The sequence below is a fragment of the Scleropages formosus genome, chromosome 20 (assembly GCF_900964775.1).
Source record: "Scleropages formosus chromosome 20, fSclFor1.1, whole genome shotgun sequence".
NCBI lineage: Eukaryota > Metazoa > Chordata > Actinopteri > Osteoglossiformes > Osteoglossidae > Scleropages > Scleropages formosus.
The window spans coordinates 21,897,987-21,922,371 of record NC_041825.1 but is presented as its reverse complement, the minus strand read 5'-3'; the positions used below and the strand labels follow the sequence as shown (position 1 = coordinate 21,922,371).

At 44.5% G+C, this 24,385-nt stretch overlaps 4 protein-coding genes across 18 annotated transcripts in view; 2 read left to right on the top strand and 2 right to left on the bottom strand.

Annotated features, from left to right (window-relative positions):
• Positions 1 to 1,518: 1,518 nt before the first annotated feature.
• On the top strand, positions 1,519 to 3,417 carry LOC108940184 (telomerase RNA component interacting RNase-like). 2 transcript variants are annotated; one of them, XM_018762165.2, is made up of 3 exons: positions 1,527 to 2,367; positions 2,655 to 2,732; positions 3,154 to 3,417. In XM_018762165.2, exons 1-3 carry the CDS (start codon positions 2,077 to 2,079, stop codon positions 3,259 to 3,261), a joined length of 477 nt encoding a protein of 158 aa, XP_018617681.1. In that variant the 5' UTR covers positions 1,527 to 2,076; the 3' UTR covers positions 3,262 to 3,417. The 2 variants fall into 2 exon arrangements, with proteins under 2 accessions (XP_018617680.1, XP_018617681.1); XM_018762164.2 differs by having other exon boundaries at positions 1,519 to 2,367; positions 2,655 to 3,236.
• Positions 3,418 to 5,246: 1,829 nt separating this feature from the next.
• Positions 5,247 to 8,347, bottom strand: rnf11a (ring finger protein 11a). Its single transcript, XM_018762166.2, has 3 exons — positions 7,969 to 8,347; positions 6,596 to 6,765; positions 5,247 to 5,887 (listed from the first exon to the last, which is right to left on the bottom strand). Exons 1-3 carry the CDS (start codon positions 8,065 to 8,067, stop codon positions 5,716 to 5,718), a joined length of 441 nt encoding a protein of 146 aa, XP_018617682.1. The 5' UTR covers positions 8,068 to 8,347; the 3' UTR covers positions 5,247 to 5,715.
• A 2,426-nt stretch (positions 8,348 to 10,773) lies between these two features.
• rad23aa (RAD23 homolog A, nucleotide excision repair protein a) lies at positions 10,774 to 14,706 on the top strand. 2 transcript variants are annotated; one of them, XM_018761423.1, is made up of 9 exons: positions 10,774 to 11,020; positions 11,537 to 11,698; positions 11,842 to 12,011; positions 12,114 to 12,163; positions 12,302 to 12,429; positions 12,535 to 12,613; positions 12,859 to 12,914; positions 13,070 to 13,207; positions 13,418 to 14,706. In XM_018761423.1, the coding sequence occupies exons 1-9, from the start codon at positions 10,946 to 10,948 to the stop codon at positions 13,529 to 13,531; spliced, it is 972 nt and encodes a 323-aa protein (XP_018616939.1). In that variant the 5' UTR covers positions 10,774 to 10,945; the 3' UTR covers positions 13,532 to 14,706. The 2 variants fall into 2 exon arrangements, with proteins under 2 accessions (XP_018616939.1, XP_018616938.1); XM_018761422.1 differs by having other exon boundaries at positions 10,775 to 11,020; positions 12,859 to 12,989.
• Positions 14,707 to 17,331: 2,625 nt separating this feature from the next.
• LOC108940023 (nuclear factor 1 X-type-like) overlaps positions 17,332 to 24,385 on the bottom strand; it is a 131,862-nt gene continuing 124,808 nt past the window's right edge. For all 13 annotated transcript variants that reach the window (XM_029246669.1, XM_029246662.1, XM_029246665.1 and 10 more), the window contains one exon: positions 17,332 to 22,598. In XM_029246669.1, coding sequence (XP_029102502.1) covers positions 22,584 to 22,598 — 15 coding nt within the window. In that variant the 3' untranslated portion in view covers positions 17,332 to 22,583. The remainder of the gene's footprint in view (positions 22,599 to 24,385) is intronic.

The following is a 24,385-nucleotide window of genomic DNA, read 5'->3' as shown; positions in this document are numbered from 1 at the left end:
GATTCTGATTTTCCCTTATTTTTAAACAGATATCATTTGAATTTTATAACCATGACAGATATGTACCAGATATGTACTATATTATCAGCCTTATTGTTTATATTAAATACACAAGTGTAAATTTTGTAATACAAAACCTTTCTTTGTCCTATTTGATAAAGAAAAGCATATAAGAATAAAGTCCTTGCAACCCAAACTCCTTTCTTGCTGGTTCTGTGGTATGTAGACTATCCTTACATATTTGGCAAAAGAATGTATTTTAATGTTGTGGTCTACATCAGAAGTTCCCCCTGTAAACATGTGGATTGCTGAAGTGTTAATTTTTCAAGTTGGAAGAATTTTGACATTTCATGTGCATGGCAATTCTAATGAATTCTGCAAGATCTGGAAACACTTCTGGAAGTTATTAGAAAATGTTGTATGATCATATCTGTGATTCATTGTAACTTTTTCACCCAGAACCCTCGTTCTGTGTATGTGGACATATCTGCATTTTCTCATTGTACTCTGTTTGTCTGCTGTTGTGACCCTGTGATGTTTATAAACTAATTTAAAAAAGCAAATAAAACAACCCACACGGTGTGAGAACCATGGTTTTCCCTGGTATCTTAGCGCATATAACATTTATTTATTAATTGATTGATTTGGAATAAGTGATTTTTTATGCTTTTTAAAACTTTTTCATATACGGGACACCTGTGTAGATTACACTGAGCAATAAATTAAACAATAAATTGATTTATTGATCGATTGTCTCGTTCTTTTTTGAAGTAATCCCACTGGCAATGTTACGACGTGTGAGCCTCTGTTCTCTACGAGGGCAATGATGCTGCGCCCTCTAGCGGTCGAATAATGACTTGTACAGAACATCCCCAGCGGCGATAGGAGCAAATGTGTAAAATTGACTCAAGTGTCTCTGATCGGTATCCCGACAAGTTCAGTTTGTGGTGCCGAACTGTAAACAGGTCGTTGTCGATTTCCAACTCTATTTCGCGGGTTACTGAACCTTCTGGCTTTTGCTCAACTCTTAATTGCTTGAGTGAAATAATTGTTTGGATACAGTATTACCTGGTCATTTAATGACGACGGGACACTAATTCAGATGTACAAGCACACATGTTATGACCTTAACGTTTAGGGTTTGATAAGCTAAACTAAGAAAACGAAACGTTAAGGGAACACGGCTTCAAGAGTTGGGATGCCGCACAGAGTGGGAATAAAGAGGTGAAGTTGATTAAAAGGAAAAATAATGCTATAATTAAGCCGGAAAGATATGCTCCTTGGGCGCTGTTTTCTGTCAGCCGTTGAAAATATGAACACATATACGGCGAGTTTATTCTCCCAGAATCCCTCATTCGCCCGTTACTCTGGGTGGAGGGGATAGACGAACGCGTCGCCTGTTAAAACTGGGGGCCAATGAAAACAATAGATGCATATCTTTCAGAACGACCAATGAAAATGTGACTTACTTTACGGTGTGTCTGTGATCTCAGCAAAAAACGTAGCGGTAACCAATGAAAACGCGTATGGCCCTGGCAAACACCAATTAAAACGCGGCTTCTCTGTCCCTCGACCAGTTATGTAACCGCTTGATTCATGAATGATTTTACCAAACATCCGCCGTGAAACCAAGATGGTGGACCTCATGGAAAAGTGAAAACAATTCGACAACAAAATCATATATCCTGACTTTAATCAATACATTACCGGCAAAAATTCAACCTTGAACTTTTTATTTTTTTGTTGACTTTCGTCGTAGCCATGCAAGCAGTTCTGTTGTTTATTTAGTCGACGACTGTATCGATATTAGACTCATTGTTTGGTCCGGCTCGAGCTCAGATGCTGTAGTTAGGAAACTCTGTGTCAGATACTAAAAAAAAAAAAATACACGTTTTTTTCCCTGATATGTTTAAAGGAGTCAATTGTGCATGTTAGCGAAGGACTATCCGAACTCGGAGGAGGAGTAAGCCTGTAAGGCGAGCCGGGTTTTTCCGTCGCAGGATACGTCGAACGCAGGGGAGCGAAGCTGAGGTGAAGCTGAAGCAGTTGCATCACTTACGGTAACAGACGGAGAAGATGGAGTCGAAACGCGGCAGCAAGGATATAGTAGTGGAGAACGACAGTGACAGTAGTAGCGACAGCAGGCCGAACAGCCCGGAGACGAGCGGCGGAAACGCGTTCGCCAACGACGGCAGCTTCCTGGAGCTCTTCAAGAGGAAGATGGAGGAGGAGGAGAGGAGGAGGAGGAAGGAGCAGCAGCAGCAGCAAGAGGAGAAGAACAAGATGAAGGAGGGACGGGGCGACACGAGATGCCCGCAGGGGCCGCAGTCCTCGGGCCAGAAGAAGACATTTAGCGTGACGAGCTTTGTAAGGATCACCTCCCCGCCCGCGCTGACTGACAGGCTCTGGACACAGTTACACCCAGTAGACTCCAGGGAGTATAGCTTTGAAGAGGAGGAGCTACGTAATGGTTGCGCTAGATTCACGTAAATGACCACACTAAAGCGGTTCTGCGTTCCGGGCCCAAGTCCAGGGTTCATGGTTCAACAGCAGGTTCCTCCAGCTCCGCGAGCGCAGTGTTTCCTTCGCGGCCCCCCCCATCGCCGTCCCCGCGGCTCGCGTATAATGGTCCAGTGTTGTGTCCCCTAACCCAGGTGGGCAGGCGGAGAGGTGGCGCCAAGCTGGCCCTCAAGACTGGAGTGGTGGCCAAGAAGCGGAAGCTGGACAGCGAGGTATCGCGCCACATTTCTTTTGTTTACCACGCGAGCCATCCTTACTGTTTCTCTCACACCTTTCTCCAAGGCAGTTTACAGCTACTTAGAGCGGATTTACCCGTTTACGCTGCCGGGTGAACTACTGCAGTGGTGCCGGGTAAGCGCCTTCCTCGGAGGGTACCGCGGCAGGAACGGGGGATTCCGACCTGTGTAACGTGATGGCTCCGACCGCTGCGCCACCTGCTGCTCCGCGACAGTTCTCAGCTCAGTAGCTGAAACATGGGATCTGGCAGTTGAGCATGAAGTACCGTAATATGTACAACAGATTAGCGCGTTCCAACTGTAAGATGTACCTTAGTCGTACACACAGTAAGTACTCAGTGTTGCTGCAATTTTAGCGCCGCTGCTTTGTTCACGCTTTTTGGTTTCTGGTTCTCAGGGCGATTCCAACAAAGGAGATGCCTGGGCTAAGTACATGGCTGAAGTTATGAAATACAAAGCACATCAGTGTGGTGACGACGACAAAACCAGGCCTCTGGTCAAATAGAAGGAATAAGCTGCTTCAGCCCCCTCGGTGCTGCAGTGAGGGACACTTGTGCCACTTGACTTCAGTTTTTGTGTGTGTGTGTTTGTTTTACAACTGCAAAAAATGTGTAGCTTAACTGGATATTTCTCTGGTGTGCTGATTCCTGACATTTTCCCCCCCCCCCCTACCTTTTCTTAAAATACTGTGTTGGACATAGTAATGTAATTTAGGATTTTTTTGTGATTTTTGACTAGAAAGACTTTGTTATTGCTAGAAACTTTCTGTAAGGTAAAACAAAATCAATAATTTGGTGTAAAATGATGTCTACCTTGTATGTTGAATGCAGTGCTTTAAAACACGAGTTCAATCCGGTCATTAAAAGGAAACACCAAAATTACCAAATTAAACGTGCACAATACATAATTTTGTTGCTATTAGTCTTAAGATATGGATATTGCGTACTGGAGTAAACAGCATAACGAAACAGGGATGCTTTTCAATATATATGGTATTGAGCTCCAGAAAAATTCAGCAGCAGTTTAACGGGAAGGCGGATGATTAATCAATGATACAGGAGTCTTTTCATACATGCAACTTTAAATTCTCTTTGTAAAAATGGCTCACACCCAAGGGTTACAGCTGGTAAACTTAAAAAAAAAAAAATTTCCATCTCAAATAATGGTTTGAATAACGGAAATTTTAAAGCACTTATTTCTAATTTTAAACTGAAAACTGGTGTTAATTGATTCTGCGTCTGAAAAAGGTGCAACATTTACCATTAAAATAAATTGAAAACAGTTTTCCTTTTCATGCAGACCTGGCACCCAAGACTAAGTCAAGTATAACATGTTCATGTTCTGGTCACAAAGAATCATCACGAGTGCGGAGCAATTGTAGAACGGAAGGCCATTGAAGACGTGCAACAGAGCACTCGGAGTACTTTGCGTTCACTTTGTGACTCGTCGTTTATTTTCTAAAATCTGTGTCTGCCACTCAAATTAAAAAAGAAACTAACTTGGTAATTGTCACAGCAACAGCAGCCACACACAGTGTCATCTTCCTGTTGATTATACAGCTCTCGCTTGGACACAAACATTTAGCACGTTGTGATCTGGGTCTCGCAAAATGATAATATTGAAACGTAAGAAGTGATTGTATTTCACAGTAAAGAACACCAATGACCCAAGAAGATGCTTCATCCTCTCTCCTTTATAGCCATTCACAGTTCGGTATGAATATCAGAAACTGCCCCAATATTTATACTTATTGGATTACAAAATAAAGCTCTAAAAGGTTTACAATTTCAGGCTCTTAGTGCTGACAACTTTGTAGGTAACTGATGTGACAAAGACACTTTGTCACCTGAATTTGAAGGACCTGCAAATCTTCTCGGGATGAGTAAAGACTGAAAAGTGTAACAATACTGCTCCGCCCCCTTCAGACAGATGGTGTAGGGGACAGTGAATTAGCAAAGATCACAGGAGGAAAATACTCCACCAGCACAGGTCGGGATCCAGGATGGCAATGACAAAGGGAAAAAAAAAAAAAAAATGTATACAAATACATTACTGTGAATTGCACATCGTAAAGGCTGCCAACAAAAACAGCTCCAAAAAACAGTCTGAATGGCATAGCAGAGGACCAAAGGCAAAACCCTTTGGGCAAAGTATACATACATACACACACTTATTTATATAAAGGCAAAACCAAACTAACAGCAGCTGAGGGAAAAACTAAAACCCCTTTGCCTCCTCATAAGGAAAACTCAGGTTCAATTAAAGAACGAGCTCTAAGCTGAAATCTTATTACAGTAAGTCCTTAGGATTGTTTTGGACACAAAACGGTCTGTGCTCTTTTTTTTTTTTTTCCATTTTTTCAACCTTTTGTTTTTTGGAGGGGTTGACGTACCCTTCGTATCGAACCCTGTCTGTGCAACACCCGCTGTGCTCCTTCAGACCTCCATGCAGTGTTCTTCTCCCCACGCTGAAGCGTAGCGCGCACACACACACACACACACACACACTTCTTTTTCTCAAACACGAGATGGCCAGCGCTGTTAGGAGGGATTAAACTGATTTGACTGATAACGTCACACAAAATAAGATTCCTTTGTTAAAATACTGTACCATTGCTCTTGGGATATTATGCTGGGAATTAAGGAAAATCAATGGTAATGGAGCAATTATCTCCAATAATTATCAATTACACGTGTTCTACTAAATATCAGCTAAGTATCCTTAATCCTTCATTGATTGCTCGTGTAAGAAGTGTCAGGCAGGGTACTGGTCTGTAAGCAGGGATGTCTCCTCAGGCCAGTTCCCCCCTGTAGTTGGGCCACCTTCCTCTTTTCCTCTGCCCTTCTCAGTCTCCACACCAATGCCGTTGCGCCCCCCCACCCCTGCATCTGCACGTCCCCCGGCAAACCCAACTGGTTTAATATCAGCGCATCTGGTAAAGTGGGGGTGGCGCTTCACCTCAGTTGGTTTCGTAAGAGGAGAGGAGGGCAGCATCGACGGGCTCCATGCAGGACGGGCAGGTGAAGGAGCGCATGAGCCAGGCGTCGATGCAGTCCACATGGTAGATGTGCAGGCAGGGCAGAAACCGGATAGGATCTCCATACTCGAAGTCCATCATGCAGATCACACACCTGGGCCAAGCGACATGGCTTTAGTTCAGTGCACTAGGAGGCCTGCAGATGTCTGTGGATTTTCTGTGTCCCAGCAAACAAGTGACTGGCATCATCATTTCACCAGGATATGTGTCCTGACTCATCAGCATCATTTTTATATGTTTATGGGGTTTATGAGCGGCACAGGTGCACAACAGCATACAGGGAGATTGTACACTGAGAAATTGTAGGTATGTCCACATACACTGAGCTAGGGCTCGGGGTTAAAATGTTACAATGTATCACAGGTATAACCATGTAGCACTTCCTAATAACTTCCAGAAGGGAAGGCTCAATTATAATTATTTAGAGTAACCAATTCAGCCGAAACATGTTTTTGGACTGTGGGAGGCAACCGGAACACTCAGACGAACGCATGCAAACCAAGATTGGGCCGCGTTCTAGTTAATGCCGCTCTCATCCAGATCATTTTGCTTTCCATCCGAGCAAAGACTTCAGCCGACAGATCCCGTTGTGAGAGACAGCAGGACCAACAGATCCAGCAGCCCTTGCTCCACCCACAGCACAGTCATTGCCCTGAACGCTGCAGTGTTCGCCTGTACGCGAATGAGCAGGGTGTGGCCATGCTTACACCCTTGTAGACAGCACTATAAATGAATATGCTGAAATGAATCTATTTTATTCACAGATATTTACAATAATGAAAAAGGTGACTGCTACACTCACTCTTTGACTTTCTTATCAGAGGGCTCTGAGCCGGGGTCGAAGATGCCGCGAGGAAGGTGCTGGATGAGGCCAATCCTCTGGGCGATTCGGACCTGCTCCTCCTCCGTCAGCTGCGTGGCGAGTCGTGTCTGACTGGGTGTTGGGTGGTACACGGGCACCTGGGCACGCTCCTGACAAGGAGCGCGCACAAACACACACAAAGAATGCTCCACATTAACTTTAGATATAATCGGGCACGCGGCACACGAAGGCATCGTAAGCAAACTTATACACGCCAACACACGGAGGCGTCGGATTTTTTTCAGCCTTAGATGAAAATAGCAAATATTTATGCACAACTAAATTATACATGCAACTTGTAACATGTAACTAACTTTTCGATCCTTTGTGCTAACATGTCTTAGAAAAAAAAGCAAAAGTTGTATTTTACTAAAAATGTATCAGTGTGACACAGGGAGCAGCATGGTGTCTTACAGCTTCTGGGCAGTATGTTTGGATTCGGGTTCAAATCTGGCCCAGTCTGTGTGGTTTTTCAGTGTTCTCCCCCTGTCTGTGTGTGTTTCCTGGGTGCTCGTGTTTCCTCCCACAATCCAAGGACACGTATTGAAATAGCAGGTCGGTGGCCGGCGTGGACGTGTGCGATTCCTCTGTGTTGGACTTGTGTTGTACCCTCCCTCACATCCTATGCCTCCAGAATAGACTCCAGACCAACATGACCTTGTAGTGGAGAAAAATGAAATGCAGCAATATCTCTGGCCATTCATCAGTCTGCAGTTAGAGAAGCCATGATACTGGTGAGGCTCACGCACATGTCCTGCATCCTTAAACCTCAGTTTTGTTCAAAACTCCTCTTAGAAGAGCACAGCTGATGGTCATGTAGGTGGCATAACCACTCAGGAACTGGTGGAACTGCAGTATATACATATTAAGAGTACAACCCAAGGGGGGGGGGTGGGGGGCGTTGCGGTGACACGTGCTCCACCATTGTTACCACAATTATGTCTTGTACTGCTACCGATTTAAAATTAAAAACACAGCTACATTACCCAGAACACATTTTATTGACGTGTCAAGCGGAGTGAAATACACTCGGGTTGCCATGGTAACAATAAATAAAAAGGTTCACAGGACGTTCCAATCCGATGTGTAGCAGTGTGGATAACATCCATCGCCGATCGGATCGGAGAGGAAGCTCGGAAACGCTAGGAAACACACAAAGCCGGGGACCCCACACACACACACACACACACACACACACACACACACACAGTTTACTAGAACGCGCTGGGACACGAGGCCTCCAGTGTAACCCTCGACTCGAGTCTCTCCCCCTTTCCCTGCCCCGCTATCCCGCACTGTTTTGCGATCCACACCTGGTAGGGAGGCGGCGGCTCCCCCGGTAGGCTCGCTCCCTCCGACTCGTTCAGCAGAGACAGGTCATCGGCGCCCTGGGACGACAGGCAGTTCCCCATGGAGCCGGAGCGCGAGGCCCGCGAACGGTGGCGGCGGACGGCTCGATGATGGCAGCGCTTCGGAGGAGGTTCACACGTCTGAGCCACACGCAGAACCGCGGCACGACGCCTTACTGCTCAGGCAGTATTTTCAGTAGTTGAGAAAAAATAAAATAAAAAAAAAACAATGTCTGTAGTGCCTAACGAGGACCTCCAGCTGTTCGCTACGAGCACTAGTTATGCGTTGGCCGTTTAAGTCAGTCCTCTCGTTGACTCCATCTCTCCTAACGCTCTGTTTACAAACTGCTGTACCGGAAGTGCAGCGTCCAGCGATGCATTCTGGGAAATGTAGTGAAATTAACTTAATTTTCCAATGTAAAGACAAACTTCTTCTTACTATTATTATTATTGATTGGACAACGGTTACACACACACACACATCGTCTAAACCGCTTGTCCCATACGTTGTCGCGGGGAACCGGAGCCTAATCCGGCAACACAGACCGTAAAGCTGGAGGGGGAGGGGACACACCCAGGACGGGACTCCAGTCCATCCCAAGGCACCCCAGTGGGACTCGAACCCCAGACCCACCCGATTGAAGGACCCGGTCCAACCCACTGCGCCCCCCTTGGACAACGGTTATTTATATTTAATTTATAAGAAATTTAGATTTATTTAACTAGGTATTCCGTGCAACTGAGCTTTCTTTTTGATGAATAAAAATAAAATAAAGATATTCTGAATACAGACAGAGGTCAAATAAATCATTAACTGAACGGATAAGCATAGCAACATTAATCAAAATATGTGTTTCTTAATAAATCTGTGCACGGTCTTCAGTATATATGACTCACAAAAGACAGTCAAATGCTAAGCCTAGTTTTACTTAACTAATATAATATAATATAATGGTAGTCCCCGAGTTACAAACGTCCAACTTACGTACAATCCATACTTATGAACCACCCCTTACTGACCAGAAAATTATTTTTGTCACCCTTTAGTAATAATCAAATTAAAACTTCACAATTAAGCCTATTACATTAAAAGTTCGAGTTACTGTATATACAACGGTTCATAATAAAGGGGCGCTACTTCGCCAAGCGCATCAAAACATTGCACGTCTACAGCGGTTTGTCAGCTCGTGGGCAGGGTGCGTGAGCCCAATAGGACAGACTTCCTTCTTTTCCCGTTAACAGTGTCTCGTGTCTTACTATATTTGGCTTTATTTTTCTGTTTTTACCCTCCTAACCATGGCACCAAAGTGTAAACATGATGCAAGTGATGGCAATGCATCTAAGGAAAAGGAAACAATCACGACTGAAATTAAAGAGTAAATAATAAAGTGAAATGCCAACGAACAATGGAAAGAAGTTTTTGTTTTGCACGCGCACATAAACACTGTACCCCTCTCTCTCTCTGTCTGTCTGTCTGTCTGTCTGTCTGTCTGTCAGAGAGCACTCAGCTACAAAAGACACTTCTTCCCAGTTGCAGAATCTCACTCCACCCTCACTCTGCTCTTCCAAGTCCTGTCCCTCATCGTCCCCCGTTCTACATCTCTTTTACAAGGAGCGCACTCCTTGACCCTTGACCCCGATTTCAGTTCCTCGCCTCTGCTCAGTTCGCCAATCAACCGACCATTCTCCCGTCTCCGACCATAAGATCACGTCTAGTCCTTTGATCTGAATAAACAATCCTGCACTTGGGTTCAGCTTCCCTCGTGTCCTTTGTTCATCATCACAGTAGTAACATTTATTATCTCTTTCTATGTCTCTCTCTATTATAAATTCTCTAGTTACATTTATTATTACTGGTTCTAATTATCATTACATCATTACATTGTGTTGTTATTATTAGGAGGGGGGTGTGGTGGTGTGGTGGTGCAGCAGGCTTGGCTGGGTCCCACTTTCTGGTGGGTCTGGGGTTCGAGTCCTGCTTGGGGTGCCTTGTGATAGACTGGCGTCCCGTCCTGGGTGTGTCCCCTCCAGCCTGCACCCTGTTTTGCTGGGTTAGGCTCTGGTTCGACGAAACCCCGCTTGGGACAAGTGGTTTCAGACAGTGTGTCTGTATTATTATTATTACTGTATTGTTATATTAAAGATGTTTTAGTGTATCCAAACTGTTTCTTTAATATTTTTTATGCATAGAAAGGTACACGATATACGATATACTAAGACATTGACAAACTGACATACCTAACTGCTCCAACTTAGGTCAAAATCCGACTTAAAGACAGACCGAGGACACGGAACTCGTTCATAATTCGGGGACTGTCAGTTATATAATACTAGTTCTCATACTAGGTTATACTTATTTATCTAAACTTATACGTATTTATAGTGTTGTCTTAGAGGTCCTTCTACTGCTAACCAAATTTCACACTGGAAATTCTATGATAGAAAACCTGACGTTTCACAGCAGTATGATTATTGCAATTCAAGACTCTACTAATGAAAAAGCAACTAAAACTGCATTCTACAAATCATTCAGTGTTTCCATACACATTTCAACTGTTTGTTTTTGAGTCTTAGTCTCTTTTTTGTTTTGCTATTCTCACAACCGATTTGCGTTGTATTAATTTAAGACTTCGAGCGTGTGAGGTTCGTCACGTGACAAAACCGTTGACGCCGGGAACACACGTCACGTGGTAAAAGCCGTTCTGTCGCGAGAAATACGTGTCGCCCAGCGAAGACGCTTCCCAGTTGTCACGTGACATAGGAGTCTCGAGGCGCGTCGCGGCTCATTCTTTCCCCCCTCCCCCCCAAAATGGCGGCGGATGGCTGAGCGGGTCCTCGTGGCTTGGAGTGTCTTTTCCCTCGCCGTGCGAGCGCTCGGGTTGCATTGCTGACAGAAGGGAAGCGGTTGTGAGAACGTACGTAAAAATAGGAACAAAAATAAATGAGAACAATGCAGATCACACTGAAGACTCTGCAGCAGCAAACTATCCAGATTGACATAGACTCGGAGCTAACGGTGAGTGACGGGACTGGGGGGGGGGGCAGCCTGGGCAGGGAGTGAAAACCGAGCAGAAAGTGGTAAAAAGACACCATATGTAACTTTATATATAATTATCATATATAGCAAGTGTGACGGCGCTTCGCTGAGTGAACTCGCTGTTCAGAATTCATTCATTCATTGAAACGGAAACGTGGGGGACACGACTGTGGCTGTGAGTGTAGCGAATGTTGGGTCACATCACTTCGCACGTTAACAGCCATTAGGAAGGTCCGTTAAATATGTGTCACTCGTCTGTCCCCCCTGCGTGTTTCGTTTAAAAATGCAGTAGTAAAGCAGTTTCTGTACTTGAGCTCCTACTCTCATGTCACTGAATAGATATATAGAGAGTAGACTGACATGTTGACAAGTCAAGTGCACCCCAGGCTCAGTCAGTGAGAGGAGGTGCTCGCAGCTGTGTCGCTTTCACCGTGCTTTTTCTTTTTTTTGTTTTTGTAAAGCGTGCCTGACTCTTGGCCCCGTGTCTATGTGCAGGTAAAGGCCCTGAAGGAGAAGATCGAAGCGGAGAAAGGAAAGGACAGCTTCCCTGTGTCTGGTCTGAAGCTCATCTACGCCGGCAACATCCTGCAGGATGACGTTCCCCTCAAGGATTACAAAATTGACGAGAACGACTTTGTGGTGGTCATGGTGTCAAAGGTAGAAAGCGAATTGAATGTGGTTCTGGAGTGAACGAGTTGAATGCGGAATAAGTGAGTGGAATAGCCGGAGGCACCCGTGAGTGGGCTGTGAACTGTGTGTGAAAATGGCGACCTCCAGCCAAGCTGTGCTGTGTGACGCAGGCGAAGGCCCAGAACGCCGAGGCCCCCTCGCCCCCAGAGCTGCCCAAGGCAGTGATGCAGGAGGCGAGTTCCTGTGCGCCAGTGCCTGCCCACGCAGCGATCCCCTTCGAGTCCGACAAGGACGCTCCCCCGGAGCGCGCCGCACCCCCCGCCGCGTGCCCGTTCGCCAGGTAAAGGGCCTCGTTCCTCTCGCTCCCTTGCTCGGTACTCTCATAATGCGCTTCTGTGCAATTATGATGATGGATGGACTTTACCGCCACTTCCTCCTGCAGCTCAGAGACTAATGTGGAGGTCCAAGATGATGACCCATCCTCTCTGCTGGGTGAGTGCAGAGTGCCTTTCTGTGGAAGAAGGCTCCTCTTGGTCTGCGCCGTGTCTTTGTTGGCCCTGTTTCGCATGCGCTGTCATTTGCGTTATGCATCCTTCCTTCTGTCTGAGTGGAGCGTGTTTGTGCGCACAGTGACGGGACCTAGCTACGAGACCATGGTGACAGACATCATGTCCATGGGGTACGACAGGGAGTGCGTGGTTGCCGCTCTCAAAGCCAGCTTCAATAACCCACACCGCGCCGTGGAGTATCTCCTCTACGTGAGATTTGCTTTGGCACCGTGCCATCTGTCACAGACACTCCAGGGTATACAGGAGCCCACTGTGGTAAAAGTGTCATGTTGATTGTTGACTCTGTGTGTCCAGGGGATTCCCACCACACCAGTTCAGGAGACCAACCCCTCAGCACAGCCACCTGTCGGCACAAATGCACCAGTCGCTCAAGGTTGGTGCAACAGCACGGCGTCTTTCTCATATATATTATTCACTCTGTGTTTGAGATTCATAACCCTGAGAGAACTTTTTGTACCACACTCCCGGTGTCACTCTGCGCCTTGCACTGTGTGCGTATGCGCATGGGTGCCTGCGATTGTTTTTGTTGCCTTGAGGAATTTCCAGAGAACCTGAGAGACACCCGAGTTCCTGGCGGTGTGCGTACACATTTCCTTCGTTGTTTTTCCTGTCCATTAGGACCGAGTCCCTTGGAGTTCCTGCGCTCTCAGCCCCAGTTCCAGAGGATGCGACAGGTGATCCAGCAGAACCCCACACTGCTTTCTACTCTTCTTCAGCAGCTGGGCAGGGACAATCCTGAGCTCCTGCAGGTGACCCCCCACCCCTGCATGTGTGCACTCACACATGCAGTCATGATGGTGTCATGCTCACTTTCTCTGTCCTTTCACAGTACATCAGTCAGCACCAGGAGCTGTTTATCCAGATGTTGAATGAGCCAGCAGGTCCGGAAGGCGAGGAGGAAGAGGAGGAGGGAGGTGCTGCCAACTACATCCAGGTCACAGCCCAGGAGAAGGAAGCTATTGAGAGGGTATGTGTAAATAATGGCTGGTACTTTCCCTTTGTTTTTCAGTCTTTGTTGGGCAAAATGTGCAAATGTGGGGAAAACTGGGACATTTTGGGTCTTTAGTCAAAAGTTGACGAGTTGAAGACGAGATGACATCCATTCATCAGTTTGTGTTTTTGATGTTCTCCCTTATCACTATCTTTTTGCTTTTTCTCTTTCGTTCTCCTCATCCAGTTAAAAGCACTGGGGTTTCCTGAGGTGCTCGTCATTCAGGCATACTTTGCCTGTGAGAAGAATGAGAACTTGGCAGCAAACTTCTTACTGAACCAGATGTTTGAGGACGAATGAGATCCAGGCGCTGCTCACCCTCTCTCCCCCAGCTCAAGCACTGCACCCGTTTCACAGAAAAGTTCATCCTTGTTTCGTCTAATATGTTTGGGTAGAAATGCTAACTACAACCAACAGTAACACCAAATAAATAGCTGAGTGAGAGGTGTGTAAGGTGGGTTTTATCACAATGAGTGGCTATGATGAGGGTTTACATGCACATAAATTCCAGTGGAATTTCTGCAAACTTTTGTTCAAGTCAAACTGTCAATGATGTGCTTGCATACATATGTATGGAATATAGGGACCACCAGGCACAGTTTACAAGAGGGGAGCAGGGGTGTGTGTGTGTGGGTGTGTTGGGAGGGCATTGGTCTTCTCTACAGGTGAAAGTGATGTAAAGAAATGGTGCTGGAGTTGTAGTGAAGGCTGATGTCCATACGAAGCAGAACCTGCACCAGGGACACAGGCAGGATGAAGGAATAAAAAGAGCAAACAAAGGAACAGGGGGATGCAAGCAGGTGCTGCTGATGTGTCGACGGGCTTAGAGCAGCAGGTGTAGGAGTCCAGGGTGCTGGGGAGTTAGAGATGAAGATGTGATGTTGAAAAAGTAATTTATCTTCTGTTCCTCTGAGAAGTATTACACATCCAGTATTCCAGTTGTGAGCTTGCTGGTTAAGTGGCAGTCAGTAAACACCACGGGTGGTTTCATACACATTTGTTCTTTGTTGGGAAATCTGGTTGAAGTTAGGTGCAAGTCAATGTGCGGTTTGTGAAGAACCACAGAGGTTGAGGCATCCTGTGTGAGGGGGAAAAAAGCTCGGGCTGCAGTGCTGAAGCACAAGAAGTGCACAGCTTTGTGTTCGCTTATTTCAAACCTGTAACAGGAGACTCACAGTCTGTGCTGTTAGAGGACTGCAAACCTCTTGTTAATTTATGGAAGAATATGCTGGGTAAAATATGGAAACCCATAAGGTAGCAGAAAAGTAAGACCATCATGTTCAGGGAGTGGATTGTTATGTATTTTTGTTCAACACAATGGCTTGATGTGTTATATTTTTTGATGTTTGCCAGGCAGGGATTTAACTGCTCCTTGAGGTTTTTATATCCACAGCAATTACAGTTGTGTGAACTCTTGTTATAAATGCTTTCTTGGTTTGTTAAGCTTCAATAAATAGATTTATCTTTGGTCATGAGTATTTATTGCAATGTAATCTATTTTGTTTTTTTGTGTTTTGGATTTTTGATTGTTTAAAAACATGTTTCACTTAATGCCTTTATAGGGTTGTAACATATCCAGCAATTCTTCGCTCATCTAAGTAAATTTTTTTTGCACTTTAATTGCCAGTGTAATGAGTTCCTGGAAATGTAGTTCCATGCAAAAAGTACAATAGTTTTAAACCTTGTAATGGCATGTTTTTGTCTTAAATTTCATCAGTCACATTGGTAATAGTTTGAGTAAATGTACTTAATTTCTTTGCTCTTCAGTTGCATTGTCTGCCTGGAGCAGTTACATGCTCATGAGCTCTTCAGTTGAGTTTAATTGTACAATTTTCTTATTTCACTAGTGTGGAAACTATATTTGCACTTATTCTCTTGTCGTAAGTTGCCATTTACACTGTAAATGTACAAATCCAGTTTAATCATGAGAGGTCATTACCTTCCGTTCTGTCACACTGTAGACTGAATTTATTTTGCTTTTGATTGCTGCTGTTTTTTATTTTTTGAAGTATACCCAAACAGAAGGCCAACAGCTGCCTGAGGGCAGGGGAAAAAAATAGCGATTTGGTGGCCTTGACATTTAACGTCACCCTTGAATATTAAAACAGACTACTGACAGGACTGGGCTGTTATGTATCCAGTAAGTTGAACTCCTGCAGTATTTCTGCAGCTCACTCAAGAGCTTGAGGGAGGAGGAATGTGGGATCCGACCTTTTCTCCAGATGTGACTCTTCCCCAACGAGCGACGCTATTAGATTCCGTTCTTCCAAAAGGGCTTCTGGCCAAAAGTACTTCTAAAACCTGTGTAACATGTCCAGTCAAGCTAGAAATTTCTTCCTTTTGCACCTGCTCTTGTAGCACTGTGTGAGAAGACCTAAAAATGAGGAAAACTTAAGTAGAGAACATTAATTTCCATTCAGAAAGTGAACCAGACAGAAGTTGTGGAAGGGTGGTACTGAGCTCCTTGGTTACTGGGCTCTGCTGGTCCTCAGGACAGTGGTGACAAGGACCATGCTCCCTAGGGAGAAGCCCATTAAAGTGAAACCCAGATGTTCTTGAGGTTCCTAGTCAGGGTAAAGACCTTGCAGTGGCTCAAAAAGACGGAGTAGGAAGTCATGCGCACTACTTCCCCGTCTTCTAGTGGACTGTCTTCTCAGGGAACCTCATCACTTCGTTTTTACCTCATACTCTAGAGAGTTAATTGCTCAATACGTCTGTGATTCCAGTTAAGCCAACATTGGGACCGTGTGTCTGACTCCTCTCACCTCTATGGTGATAGTACTAGTGATGCCCTCCTCATTGTTTTGCTGCTTGCAAAATAAACATGTTCTTACTTCTTCCTCCAGATGTATGTTTTGTTGGCGCAACAAAGGTGAACTGCTTGGTAAGAGACACTGGCCTTATTAAGTATGCATTGTTAACGTATGTACTTCAGAAATATCAATGCATTTCTCTAGTTCATGCATTTAATTGTACCTCTTTCTGTGCATTATGAAATGAGCCCAAAGCATAGCATTGTACAGTACCGCTCGAGAAAAGGTGTCTTCATTTTCATCTCTGGTACTGCCTGCATGGGGGGCTGCAGATGTGTACTCCTGGGATTCATGACCGTGTAGCGACTCCACTCTCACTAAGCACTAAAGCACAGAGAAAACCGGTTGCTGAAGGAGCAACAAGGCCCTCATCACTTTGCAGCCACTGAATCAGTTAGCAGGGCTCATCGCAGCCACTCTGCAAACAGCAACACAACTTGTCGCCATAGGCTCCTCTCAGGAGGATCATTTTACCCTTCAGCAGATCACAATGCTTTAGACTGCACTGACAATGAAAATACTAACAAATCCTGTCTTTTCACAGCATGCATCACACTAGAGCGCAATAACAGTGTTCCACAAATAAGACCAGAGAACACATTACTGTACAGTCAAGAACATCCTTTTATTCAGTTAAAGGTGCTGCTCTTTTAAAACTGCTTTTATTATTATGGAAAAGAAACTGTAATTAACACATGCATTTCACCATATGAGCCCTGGGGGTGTGCTTTCTGGGGCATAGGCGTGCTCAAAGCGCATGGGGGGTATCAGCTGGGACACCGTCTATGGAACAAGCACTACATACAGCCTGTGGACTGCTTTGCTACACTTGGGAACAAACTAACAAACACATAAAATGGAAAGAGTGAGGTGTGGCACTGAGGCAGGGACAAAGGTGCACAACCTGCCTCACGCATGGCGACAGAAGGAGGAAGTCAAATGTCACTGTCCCGGTTCGATTGAGCATCAGCTGGCCCTGCAAGAGCGGCACCCGCAGCAGCTCTCGGCCTACGGCTCGTCTCTGTAGCTTTGGGCTGTTGTGGTCGTTTCTCTCGGCTAATACTGCTGCTGGCTTCGCTAAACAACACTAAAAAGAATAATAGAAAACACCTTCCATGAATATCAAATCTAATGCCAATGCGGCTTTTGAATTTTTTTTAAATGCTGGTGGATTAATGCCTGAAGTGACCCAACAGAGCAAAGATACAAGTAAACAAGGCTATGGGACAGCTTGAAAAGTGAGGTTTCTTTTTCTTTCTGATTGGAATTTGCAGGATTGCATTATTAAGCTGGGTCTGTCAACAGTTTTTTTTTTTTTGCAATTTTCCGTCATCTCCTCCCGTCTGTCGTCCATGCTGCCTGTCCAATTTAAGGTGCTCAATTGTCTCATGAACTAATTAGTTTAAATAGCTGCTCTCAAGAACCACTAAAAATGTGCCTTGTGCCTCTTTCTTCTCGTCCAAAATTCTGTAAAACATCTTGTGGACAACAGCGAGAAAGCATTCAATCCAAATCCAAATCACATAAACAATAAAAAATAAAAGAAAATAAATAAAAGTGACAAAGTCACCTGCTGCCTCGGCAACCCTTTTCCCCCGAACCAAAGAGAAGCTGACGTGTTCTCGTCCAGCCTAAAGGCCTCTCCCTCAGAATGAAGGCTGTACCTGACGTCAGGTGCCCTTGCCTCACCTTGCCTCGCCTTGCCACCCCAAGAGCTCACTGGCGTAACTTGTTCATTTACATTAGCTGTTCAATGGAGAAGCTGAAGAGATCGGTATGGTATACATTGTGAAGCGTACAGACAAGAATAACGTGAGCTAACTGCATTCTGCTCAGACAAAGTTTTTGCAATTTTTTTTTTTAAAACCCCTCCGTTCAGAGAAGGGGGGACAAGGAGACAGACACGTGACTACAGACTACTCCAGTGTCCAAGAGGAAAAAAGACACAGAGACAAAGGGAAAGAAAGAAAGCAAGAGAGGAAGTTTTTTTTTGTCTTTTCTAATTCTTTTTTTTATCATTTAACAATAAAAAGAACTAAATCACACCAATTTCCTTTAGTACTATATATACGGCTTTGAAAAGCTAGAAGAGCATATAAGACAAGTAAGAAGGAGGGGACTTTTTTGTGTTTTTTTTTTTTGTTTTTGTTTGTTTTTTTAGAAGGGCGCTCTGGATTACAAGATGGAGTCTGTGAACAAAAGGCACTTTTAAGGGACAACCTTTTAAATGCTCAGAGTCTACACTACATCACCAAACACTACGTAAGAGTCATTTACATTGGGGACTCGAGAGAGAAGGTGGAGGGTGTCGGGTTCAGGGGTGCGGGGGTTCGCTTTTTCGTTTTTACACGGTTTGTACATTTTTCTGTGCTCTTTGTTTCCAAATATGAAAAGCTGCCAGCTCTCTCCTTTGATTCCTCGCTTCCTGTGCTTGTCTTGAGATGGGAGTCTACTAATCTACAAAATCTACCAAAAATCAGTTCACGTTACACATCTCCCATCTCTCCAAGCCATCTCTCTTTTGTTCTTCCTCTGTGTTTATTATGAAAGATTTATTTTTCCACAGGTTTACATATTTTGGTGCACCTTCCACATCAGGGAAGATCTTGTCTGTATGTCGCTGTGACTATGGACCACTTCCGATCGGTGTTTAGAGCAAACGGTGGGTAATGACGCATTGCGATGGCTTCGGTGGCCGGTGTTCAGACTGTTGCGGGGTTCGGTATGTCGAGTGCAGTCGACAGGATGCCCGACCCAGTGCTTCCTGGGTAGAACAGAGTTCAGGTCCTAAAGCCTATCAGCGCAGCTCGGAAAAAAGGCTTTGCTCCCCAGCCTTGGCCCAGACGGGCTCGTCTCCGTCCTAACTAGCTCTGGAGCCGCTTGGTGTGCTAACTCAAAGAGCTGCCCATTTGCTTCTTTCTCCTACAAGGGGTTTCTGGTACGGAGGAATTCACTAAATGAAACAGGCCTTGCTGTGTTCTTCTACCTGTTGCTTCTTCAGCTCTAAATTTGCAAGCTCACTTCCTAAGTTGGGTAAAGGTTGAAGAAAAATGCCTTTTGTCACAACCTAGAAGAAAATGAACCCCTCCCCCCTTATTAAATACAAAAAGAGGAATAGAAGAAGAATAATGCTTTTTTTTTCCTAAAATGTGCTTTATGATAACACTTACTTTTGTTTATTATTTATGTATAATAGAGTTTGAATGTACTTTATATCGTAAAAAGCACCAGTTTTATTTAGTAATATATAATTTTTGATGTTTTGTAAAATTGTTCCTTCAGCCCTCCCACGTTTTAAAACAAATTATTACAAATAAAAAATAAAAAAAAGAAAACCAAAATAAATTCCCCCAAACTTACAAAGACTGGGATTAGTTTTCTCCGCTCTCATATTTAGAGTCCCGGAGCTTGTGGACTTGAAACAAAAATAGTTTTTTTTTTTCACTTTTCTCTTTCTTAGAAATCTCTAACAGACAAACACAATTATCTACCCAATGCATTGCACGTGGCTCAATCGACATACATAATTTTCAATAATAATACTTTCCATCCAAAAAAAAAAAAAACAAAATAAAGGAGGCTGTTTTATTCTTTGTCCAAATTTGCGTTAATATTTTGAGCTCTGAAATTTGGGATGTTGATGTCACGGAGGATGTGGAGGTGTGTACCTGTGTGTTGATGCTGATTCCTAAAAGCAGCTGTCACTGACTAACTGTGCTGGCCTTCAAAAAATAACTAGACTGCCATCAAGCTTATTTCCCAAAAGACAAAAAAGTATATATCCATAAATATATATGTATATTTGATATATATTTTATATATATAAATGTTTGCAATCTTCTTTAAGTGATCTGTCCCTGGTCAAACCAATGATCCCCTGGTATACCCTTTCCCCACTCTCTATAGCTTATATGTGAAAAAAAAAAAGAACCTGAATTCATTTTGAACAAATTGCATAAAGGGAATACAGAGGCACTTCCATGTAATAGAAAAGAATCTCCGTTGTCATGGGAACCCTTGTTTATTGGAACTAGTTTCTATGATACGTAAAAGAAGGCTGCCCTGCGGGCCAGCGCTATTTCCCTGCAAAGAAAACCATAGCTGGGCAGTCCAGTTATTTTGTGAGGTGAGCGCTTTGACTTCTTTCATAAACAACGAAACAGAAAACGGAACGGTTTCAAAGGACCTCCAACTTAAAAGGCTTTTGGAAAACGGCTTGGATAGCCAGTACTCAAGGCTTCCCTTTGTAGTGTCTGCAATTATGTCTCTCTTTCTCCTAATGTAATGCACAAATTGTATTTCTCTGAGATGTACGTCGCTTTGGAGAAAAGCGTCTACTAAATGAATAAGTGTAAATGTAAATATAGTGTGCCGGTACTGCTGTTAGCACGAGTGTAAATTACCTTCCTGTAGTGACCTGTCAGTGTGTGTGTGTCTACACACGGCTGTGTACACGTTACATGCTGCATTTGGTGGGTGACTTCAGTGACTGGTGTGTCGCTGTATTTGTGTGCTCTGGTGAGACAATGCAGGGTCCTGCTGGTGGTAGGTGTGTCTGTCACAGACTGTGTTTGCTGTTGGAATTGGAATTGTTGAGGAGAAGTGACAGGGGAAGAGGAGGGGGATGAAGAGTGATGGGACACCTCTCTGAGAAAGGACAACAGTGAGGAGCCACTAGATGGTGGGGAGAGCTGGGGAAGGCGTGACCCAAGATAGGGTGAAAGTAAAAGTATTCTGCTAGGGGCAGTGTCACTAGTAGTTCTTCAGAGCTCATGGACCTAAATGACCAAAATGAGCTTGCTACGAATTTGCACAACTGTAAGACTGCTGGAAACCCTTGTGAAGAACATGCCATGAAAACAGATCCAGCTCTTTTGGTCCACATTGCCACCTACAGCTGTTGGGAGTCCAGTGACTGTGGATGTAAACATCTGTGTAAACATGAGGAACAAAGGGCTTTTGGAGGTTCCGTATGCTAGTCCTTCCCGTATGCCTCTTGGCATTGCGCTAATAGGGTGTGCTATGAAGTGCCATGGGATTATTGTTCAATGGAACCTTCTGGTTCTTCTCCATATTTGCTAAGACAACCTGACAATGACCACAGGTGCTCAGAATGGTCTTTCTTGCTGACCACTGTACAACCCCCCTCCCCAGAGGGATGACAAATGAACCTAAATGTATGTGAAACAAGTCTGAGATGAGTATCTGTGTCGTTTACCGAAGGTTAAAAACAGATAGCTGAATTAACAGATTTCCTGGAAGAAAAGTCAAATATTGCAAAGAATGGTTCTACAAAAAGCCATTCTATCCACCCAAATAAACATCCAGCATTGAGAGATGAACAAAGAAATGAAGAACTTAAAGGAGACCCTTTTTAGGGAAATACTGACACTTGGAGGTTCTGGAGCTTTCGGGTCCTTCGTGATGATGTGATCTCTCTTCTGCCATGTCAGAACCATGCCCAGGTACAGCTGTGCTCACTCCAGATGCACGACCATTTCCGTATTTGTGTGAGCCCACGTTGAGAGGTGTTGACCTACCCGTGTGCTCAATAGCACTGTGAGGCTTTGCAAGGGGGGAACACTGGCCATGGGCTCTGCAGGGAGAAGTCTCTGACCTTTGCGGGTCAGTGGGAAAGTTCTGGCACAAAGATCGGAAGGCCAAAAAAAAAAAAAGAGTTCTGCTTTAGTAACTTTCTCTTCCTTTTCTCTGTTTCACATCTGTTGTCCTTCGTGGTGCATCACGCCTTGGCTGTGATGGGCTGGGCTGGGTTGGGACAGGTACAACTCATCTGAATGGCAGAATGTCCACATGGCTGCAAATTTTATGTTTGCCTGGAGAGACGGTGTTCACTGGATTGTTATACCTCATTGTTTGAAATTCTGAGTTACAAAGCTCTGCAGTCCCTTATTAATTCCAATAGTGCATACAGGACAGAATCTTTTTTAAGGCAAATTTTCTTGGTAACAAAATTTAGTGTTGTTGGATCACGTCATTTTCAGTGAATCAGCGATGAACACATCAGTAGAAACCAATCAATGCCGCGTCTGTGAGTATCAGCAATTCAGTAGAGATAGCTGGGGTCCATATAAATCATGACAAAAGACTGCAGACCTTTGGGTGTGTTCAGGACAAAGTGTCTGGAGGGCAGTGATTTAATATTTCTTCAGTTAAATCCAAAATGTTTTGAATTTATTTTAAAAATCACCCAGTTAGAAAATGTAGTATTTTGTACTTCGCACCTTTCTGCACCAGGGTTAAAAAAGAAATGGGGCTTGGTTGGATTTCCATCTTGTTGTCATTGTTCTTCTCCTCCTCTTCCCCTCTGGATTTCTTGCCTTTCAAAACTTAACAGTGTTTTTCTCTTGGATTTATTTTTTGTTCATGGAATTTATCATCATTTTTTTCTTAAAATCATTCTTATATTTTTCATTTTTAATCTGGTATAAAACGGTCTGAGGGCAATTTCCTTCAAATTGTTTTTTCTTCAATCCCAATTTCATTTCAGAATTTTAATTGCTTTTTTCAAACAGGTCTTGTCAGAGGAACCAAGACTGGAAAACAAAAGAAAAACAATTAATTAAAATATGTAAAAGAATAAAAAACCTTTACAAATCAACAAATGTAAATATCTCCATTAACTGACAACTTCAAACCAACATTATTAATTTACATGGATTCAGAAGGATCCTTGTGTTAGAGCTTTTGGATCATTATGTTAAAGAATTTGGTCCAAGTTCATTGAAATGGCAGAATCCCTTCAGAGCCATCCATTTGTGCACTCCCTGCACTGGCCAACAGAGGCCCCTCCTGCATCAGGGGCTCTCTATAATCCTGCCAGATTTCCCCTTTCTTCCCTCCAAAAGCGCACAAATTTAGCCTGTTGGGAACTAACTTAACAGCAGCAGTTATCACACCAAACTGGAAACAAAAATTGTTATGTGAAGCTTTGCATGTTTTGAATTTGCTGTCATCATGACCTCAGGCTCAGACGTTCACGGAACACTTCTTGGACTTCTAGCCTTAGCGGTAACTCTGCTTGCCCTCTGCACCTCGTGGAGCAAATTACCAGGGTTCTCCTTGTATTGGACTCGGCTTTTCTACTGCGCTGCATGAAAATGTAGCTGAACAGAGGTGCTTCCTCCGAGGAGGTCTGGCACAAAAGAGCATTCTGGAAGTCAACTCTTGGAAACCCCAGCAAATTTGGGGAAGCAGCTTTTGTTTACTCTGAGGTCTTGTAGGTCACAAAAAACTTTGTGCGGCACCCTCCCCCTCTCCCAGCAGTCTCCAGGCTCCCAAACTCCTCCTTCTCCGTTGACTTCCTCGCTTGCGCTCGCCCTGACTGTAATCCTTGGCAATAGTGACCATGCTCTTTTCTTTACTACCCCCCCTCCCCATCAAGTTCAAGTTCAACTGGCTATGACATCATGTCTGGTTGCTGTGGGCAACCAGACAGTCAGGACGTGACTTCTCTGAGGAGTGCAGAGCTTAAAACTTCTCCTTTTCCTGCTCTCTCTCCGTCCCTTGTTCAGTATGGGCTGCAAGACCCACTTGGAGCCACCAGAGAGCTCCTCAGTCCAACTTGTCCTTGTGTTCCCGGTTCAGTGTCACACCGCAACAGTGTCACACCATCTCTGCCGAAGCAGTCACGAGTCTGGAACCGGTTTCATAGCCCGCGAGCTGGACAGTCCAAGCACTGCACGTGATTCAGGAGACGTTGCGATTTAATGTCACACACTCGCTGTGTGTGTCGGTCTTCCATGGAGACACGAGTCGCTGTCAAAGCACACTGCTTGTTACAAACACCTGTCACCTGCACGGACTACAAAATGAAAACAGCAGTGTGTGCCAAGTGCACCTAAGTGTGTATGGACTGCTATTGCTTCACTTACACTGCTACTGTACGCTGGTTTCAGCGGCCGGCACTACATAGGTCTAGTGTGTGTGTGTTGGCGTGTATTTGGGTAGCCCTGCTTTTCAAAATATTTATGAAAAGGGTAAAATGTAAGCAAGCTGACGCAGTTGTGTGCGTCGCCCCTTCGGGGAGTTGGCCACATCTGCGGGCCGGCTGTACTGAGTTGAAAGGAGGGAGGAAAGAGAGGAACGTGGAGGCTAGGAATGCAGATCTCTTCCATGTGTCAGGGAGCTGAGCTGGCGCAGACGCGAATGCGGTTGCTTTATAATGAGGAAAGTGCTGCAGATAATGGAGGTGGAGCACAGGGCGCAATGCATACGCACACAAACACACCAGTGGGGCTCGGGCCCTTGTTCCTGGTGTCCTTCCCAATAGATGTAGCAAGAGGATGGGAGAATGAATAAAAGGAGGATGATGATGACATGT

Excerpts from the sequence above, each read along its gene's own strand:
- LOC108940184 (XM_018762164.2), top strand. The coding sequence starts at position 2,077 with ATGGAGTCGAAACGCGGCAGCAAGGATATAGTAGTGGAGAACGACAGT. Across the intron at positions 2,368-2,654 it reads CATTTAGCGTGACGAGCTTT|GTGGGCAGGCGGAGAGGTGG; the intron begins GTAAGGATCACC and ends CCCCTAACCCAG.
- rnf11a (XM_018762166.2), bottom strand. The coding sequence starts at position 8,067 with ATGGGGAACTGCCTGTCGTCCCAGGGCGCCGATGACCTGTCTCTGCTG. Across the intron at positions 6,766-7,968 it reads AGCCGCCGCCTCCCTACCAG|GAGCGTGCCCAGGTGCCCGT; the intron begins GTGTGGATCGCA and ends GCTCCTTGTCAG. Across the intron at positions 5,888-6,595 it reads TCTGATAAGAAAGTCAAAGA|GTGTGTGATCTGCATGATGG; the intron begins GTGAGTGTAGCA and ends CGCTTGGCCCAG.
- rad23aa (XM_018761422.1), top strand. The coding sequence starts at position 10,946 with ATGAGAACAATGCAGATCACACTGAAGACTCTGCAGCAGCAAACTATC. Across the intron at positions 11,699-11,841 it reads TGGTGGTCATGGTGTCAAAG|GCGAAGGCCCAGAACGCCGA; the intron begins GTAGAAAGCGAA and ends TGTGTGACGCAG. Across the intron at positions 12,430-12,534 it reads CCGTGGAGTATCTCCTCTAC|GGGATTCCCACCACACCAGT; the intron begins GTGAGATTTGCT and ends CTGTGTGTCCAG.